Raw genomic sequence first — 6265 nt, 5'->3', positions numbered from 1 at the left:
ACCTGGATGAATTAGTTATTAGTTTTGACCTCTGTATATATCTAGTTCATCTATGTGCAGCATGGTCCAGTCTGGTTCCAGCACAAGTTAACAGAGACCTGTTGGAAGCGTCAGAAGCGCAACTCTCGGCGATTTGGAGGGGAGGGGAAACCCCGTCACATCCTCTCTGTCCATGTTTGGGCATGAAGAAGGTACGCAGCGGGGGAATCCTCTCCCTACACACAGTGAATGAAGGAGGGAGGGTACAACGCACCCATCAGAGGTATAAAAGCGGCTCGGGGTGAGAGGAGCGCAACAACACACAGCGAGCAATAAGCAAGTGCGCATCGCTGAGCTGAGGATAACAACAGGGGATTCCTCATTATTCACTTTCTGTCGGACCCTTTACGGACTACATCGTTTCACTTGAAGATTTCATCATTTCATTCTTTAATATTCGATCTACTTGGACCGACGTTTCGTTTTTTGGGGGGAAAATGCTGAACAACGTCGATTTAAACTCTCAGGACTCTTTCTACCCGCAGTTTGATACCTGTACTGACTCCGCCATCGGAATGATGGACACTAAAGATAATCAGAATGTCTTCATGGATGCTGAACACACCACAAGTGCTCAGTTTTCACACGGTAAGTCTGTCAATGCTTATGCGTTTCTTTTCTACATCTATAGATCTATTATTTCGTTGTGTTTTAAACAGGATTCTGTTTACTGGGATTTGGATTCATCCAGTGTACCATAAAACGCATTTAAAACACTCTTACCAATAAAGGTTTCATGCAAGAGTCACATCCGTTCCCTAAATTATATTTAACGGTTGGTTCTAGATTTAGACCATCTAGAACTGCAATCATTGCACAATTCATGTATTTACCTTATGTGTAAGATGAGTTGTGTAGGAGTGTGGTAGGGAAATAGTTATTCAATAGTGCCACCAATGTTTATGGCACATGTTCAAAGCAGAACCCACTTCTGAAAGCCATTAAAGGTTCAAACACCATTTAAGTAAAAGTTGTTGCACCAATAAGTGGGTATTGCACAGCAACATGGTTCCTGGGGACCTGAAATCGATCCTCACCTCCAGTCACATTCTGTGAGAAGTTTTGCATATGTTGTAGTTTGGTTTTCTACCACAGTGTAAAAGCATGCAGAAGGTGCTTTAAATCTTCCTCAGGTAAAAGTATGTAAATATGTACATACTTAGTGCCATTTAATGGACTGGTATCATGTGCAGGAGGTATTCCTGCATTATGCAAGGTGTTTCCGGGTGCCTCTAGACCCGCTGCAAAATTTAAGAATAAATAATATTTTTAAAGCCTCAAAGGAAGTTTTTAAAGTGTATACCCCAGATAATGCACAGACCTTTTGGTTCACCCAAAGATTTTAATACCTGGCATTTTTGGTTGCACAGACAACTAGAAAATAATTTCCCACCATAAATGTTCATGTTATGTCAAAGTTTATTGGTTTTATAAGATTTGGTAAAAGATCCAGTAATTGACAGTATCAAATATTACTTTTCATTCATGTATCTTCAGGAACCACAGTGGGCCCAAATCCCTATCCTGTTTAAGGATATCCTGGCCAGTAACCCACTCATTTACTTACTCACCCATTCTATTAGTCAAACCAATGGTATATTTAGAGTAGACAGTCCACCTACTGACATGTTTTAGGAAGGTGGGCGGAAACCCGGTTATCAAAAAATACCCAAAGGAATATCAAGAAAACTAAAACAAAATTAAAGACACAGTAACCTGCCGAGGGTCAAACTATGGGTTAGAGGACATTGGGCTCTGCAGCAGCCACAATAACTTCTGCACCACTGTGCCGCCAAGTATATTTCTTGGTCCTTTTTTATGAGTGGGGAACATTCACTTAACACTAACAGACAAGGTTATTAAGGGCAACACCTTGAAAGAACCATCGCTGGTCTGTCAAATAGACATGAACATTTATGCCATTTCTTTTTTTGAATATTTGAAATATGAAGTATTTATGAAAGTATTTGTGTTAATAAAACAAATGTTTATATGAAAATTAAATAAAACATAACTTTTACACATGCCATAAATAGTTATGCCCTTCTCCCCATGTGTTAAATACAGTAAATAAACCAAATTGTCTAATAAAATGTGCAGGAGTACCTAATATTTTTTTTTAATATTTTGACTAATAGCCCTATCTTAGTCATAGTGGGTGTTTGTAACCAAAACACCAGCTGCCAGGAAGGCACACATCCCATACATGTAATCCTCTAATACCCAAAGACAACTTAGTGCAGCCAATTTATTTATTGGCATGTTTTTAGAAGGTGGGAGAAAACCAATGTACCCAAAGAAAACCCTCAAAGGGAAAACTCCTTATGGTCAGTGAGTGACTGAAGGAGAGGATCCACTGGTGCACCAATATTATCGACAGAGCCTCTGTGCTGCTTAGCATTTTTAATAAAAAACATATTTTATTTTAACATTGTATGTAGATGATGATTATAAGCTAGACAACATAGATGTAATGATTCAGTGAGAGTTATTTGTACAGGTAACATTTCTAGTAACTGTTTCTACCTGATTTTCTATCTGATTTTCTATTTTCTATCTTTATTTAAAGAGATTTACTATGTGTGACTAAATAAAGTTCAAGCAATTAAGGGGTCCAACATTGGCAACAGGGCAGGGGCAGAATTTGAATTACCAACATTACGATTACTACTATAGTACCTTAACATCTGCTGTTAAGGATGGTAAAAGTTACTATATAGTGACAAAGTGACTCTTTTTTAGTGCCCTTATTTTCAGAACTGAATGTTACTGGATGTACTTTTCTGTGTCTCTAAAATAATAATGTCTTATTTTCTGTCATTTTCTTTTACCCACAGAAACAATAGTCACTCCCAAAACAGAGCCCACTGATGTGGATCAGTACTCCTCGTGTCATGGTTCCAAGGCGAGCTACGACACCTCGCTGTCCTACTCGGGCAGTTTCTTCGTGGAGGGCTGTCAGGGCACCCACTGCAGTACGGAGACTTTGCTTAACATGATCACTGAGATTGTAGGCATCTCCACAGGACCAGCTTCAGAATCACAACAGCCCCAAGCCATGGCAGATCCTCCATCATCTGAGGCTGCAACTTTTCCCGTGGTGGTGAAAAGTGAGTTTGAGAGCAGTGGTGGTTGTTATTACGAATGGAGCACCTTCGGGAAATCCGACAGCTATCTCAGATCAGACGCTTTTTCCGCGTCGAGCGACTTTCCGCCTGAGCACCAGCAGGTGGACATGAAAGATTTGCTGGAGTCACTGTCTCCGGCGTGTCCTAACCCAGAGATGGAGTTTAAGGTAGAGCCGGGGATAAAGCAGGAGCACGGTTACGGGGAAGCATGCACCCAAAGTTTTGGCATTCCCACCTATAGCTACCCAGCTCCGGTTTTGGACACACCAACCAACAGTGTTCTCAAACCAAGCATGTTTTCAAACTTCCAACAACTACCAGGACAGTGCGACCCACCCTACGCCACCTCCACTATTGACACTCTCCTGTACTCCTCTCTCCTGCCCCCGGAGCCATTCGCTCTGAGTCACACACGTCTGCCAAAGCCACCAAGGGCACGCAAGAGCACTAACCCAACCGCTACTTCCACCACCAAAGAAAAGCCCTTTACATGCCCGATGGGCGCCTGCGACAGGCGCTTTTCACGCTCGGACGAGCTCAACCGTCACATCCGGATTCACACGGGCCACAAACCCTTCCAGTGCCGCGTCTGCGCCCGCAGCTTCAGCCGCAGCGACCACCTGACCACACACACTCGCACGCATACAGGAGAGAAACCGTTCGCCTGCGACGTCTGTGGCAAGAGATTCGCACGCAGTGACGAGCGGAAGCGGCACGGACGCGTGCACCTCAGGCACAAGGAGAAGTCTGAGCTGGAGCCCCAAGGAGTCTCTACCTGGCCCTTCACTCTACCTGAGACTATCTGATCATTTAATATGATGCCAATTCTATTTGGTGTGGCCATGACTACAAACAAGTTACAAGATGAACACAGATGATGGAAAAAATAAATGTCGATAAAGCTCTGTGTGCACTGTGCTTAAAGGAGCTACAAATTCCAGACCTGTTGACTGGTTGATCCACTAGGCCTCCAGTTTTTCATTTTTGTGGAAATTTTCATTTCACTGAGTGCTTTGGGACCCCTTGCCTACTGAGGGCCCTTATACTCTATATTTATCACATGCTTCCTTTAGCTCACGTCTGAGTTCACAACCAATGGCATATACTCATCATTCCTTAGGATGTTTCTTTAGGTTCTTATAGGTGGTCCATCTGTGATTTTATTGGGCATTATAATTGGTTGTTTTGATGTTCTTTTTGTTTCTAATCATAATTTTAAAAAATGATAAAAAAAAAAGAAACAAAAAACACTTTAAAATGTGAAGAATTTGAAACATTCTGCAAACCTAAAGCTGTTCAATAGAACAGCCCCCCCACCTTCGACTCCTCTCCAGTATTTATTTATGTGTGACTCCTTTGCAAACTTTTGAAGACCAAATTGGAGACCAAAATGTGTGATCCATTCCAGGCTTATCACAAGCCCTTATCACACTTCCACTCCTCCCACTCCGATGGCCACCGAGGAACCAGAGGACGTTTTCGGCGTCGCTGATGAGTGCCGACGCTTCTTTTGAAAAGGGGATCTTCCCTACGCACTGCTTGCTCTCTGTGCCGTAACCGCATAAACTGGTATACTTAAGTTGTGGTTAAATTTGTCGCCGAGCTGCAATTCAGCACTTCTCATTCTGGAACAGCTCCGACCTCCAGTTGCACTTCTCTGCACTCTTCTCTTCTTTTTGATTCTTTTATATTCTGATGAATTTGTTTGATATTGCTTTGGAAACTGCATGTTTATTATTCATGTTATTAGATGATAATAATGAAAACGAATAAGCTATTGTCATTAAGATTGGAAGCCTCACTGCAGTAGTGAGCTCTTACCTCGTTCTACATCATGGTGGTGGCATCAGCCTTGGCCACACCACGACTTGTGGTTTGTCAGTGCCAAGGTTTTTATGAACTCCTTCCTTGACGTGTTTTTTTTTTTTTGTTGCTCTTGCTATTAAATGGTCGATTGTGTTGTTTCAGATTTGACGTGGATAAATAAATATATTTATATGGCTATGATTATTTGTATTTTTCTAACTGTTTGTCTATTTGTAGACTTACTCACAGTGTTTCCTCTGTGTACAATACATTAAGGGACAGCAGACCTCAATGAGAGATTCTGTAAATGATTATTATTTGATTTCGTTTCCATGTGTACAAATGAAAGACTGCTGAACAAGTGTGCAAGTTTACATTGTCTGAAAGGACTGATTATTTGATCCTGCTTTATAAGTGTATATAAATGAATGACTCATGAATCATCTAGCTCACATGGCTCTCGTAGTTTGTAACGTGATGAAGCGAGACTAGAATAGCACAAGGCTGAACATTGCTGTTGAGTAACTAGGTAGCACACATTGCTGCATTTTTCACTAGTTCTTCTACATAAAGGTAGAACCGTCTTCTCACACTTATATCACAATTGTATTGTGCTGGGCAAATCAGTTGGTCAAGGAATAGAAAAATGTGTGAAGGGAAACTTGCCTTAAGTTATTTTTAATCTCTTCCTATACTGGGAAAATAATTTTGTATATAATAAGACAGTTTATACGATGAATGAACTTTGATGTTTGTTATTTTTATGACTGATGTTTATGAATAAAACTATTTCCTGACTCTTTTAGTCTTTTAGTAAGCCTACTTACTTTTGCGGGGTCTCTTTGTTCTCTGTTTATTTAAACATGACACTGAAATACACTGTACAAGGGTCAGTAACAGAAAAAATGATCAAAATAGCTTACATCACAAGCATGAAATATTATTAAATAATTAACATCTACCGCTCAGGTGGCGCAGTGGTAAAGTACGCTAGCTCACCAGAGTTGGGGTTTCGAATACATCGTATCGAACCTCAGCTCTGCCTCTCAGACTGGGCTGGGCGGCATCATGAACAACGATTGGCTGTTGTTCAGGGTTAGGGGTAAAAAGTCACTGATGGCGCCTGCACAGGGCTGAGGAATAATGCTGATGGGGGTGTGGCCCTCCGTGCACAGTGCCCGTCAAGTATATGAACTCGACTCGTGCAGGTGAAAAATGCAGTCTGTACTGACTGTGCATATCGGAGGGGGCGTATGTCGGTTGAGAGGTGTCCTCAGTGAGTGGTGAAGGTT

At 41.6% G+C, this 6265-nt stretch overlaps 1 protein-coding gene across 1 annotated transcript; it reads left to right on the top strand.

Moving 5' to 3' along the window:
• Positions 1-476: 476 nt before the first annotated feature.
• Positions 477-3973, top strand: LOC134326041 (early growth response protein 1-A). Its single transcript, XM_063008249.1, has 2 exons — positions 477-627; positions 2877-3973. The coding sequence occupies exons 1-2, from the start codon at positions 477-479 to the stop codon at positions 3971-3973; spliced, it is 1248 nt and encodes a 415-aa protein (XP_062864319.1).
• Positions 3974-6265: the final 2292 nt, after the last annotated feature.

This window comes from Trichomycterus rosablanca, chromosome 14, assembly GCF_030014385.1.
Source record: "Trichomycterus rosablanca isolate fTriRos1 chromosome 14, fTriRos1.hap1, whole genome shotgun sequence".
In the NCBI taxonomy this organism is placed as follows: domain Eukaryota; kingdom Metazoa; phylum Chordata; class Actinopteri; order Siluriformes; family Trichomycteridae; genus Trichomycterus; species Trichomycterus rosablanca.
Note: the sequence above shows the minus strand (reverse complement) of the source record. Positions and strands in the feature narration are given on the sequence as shown.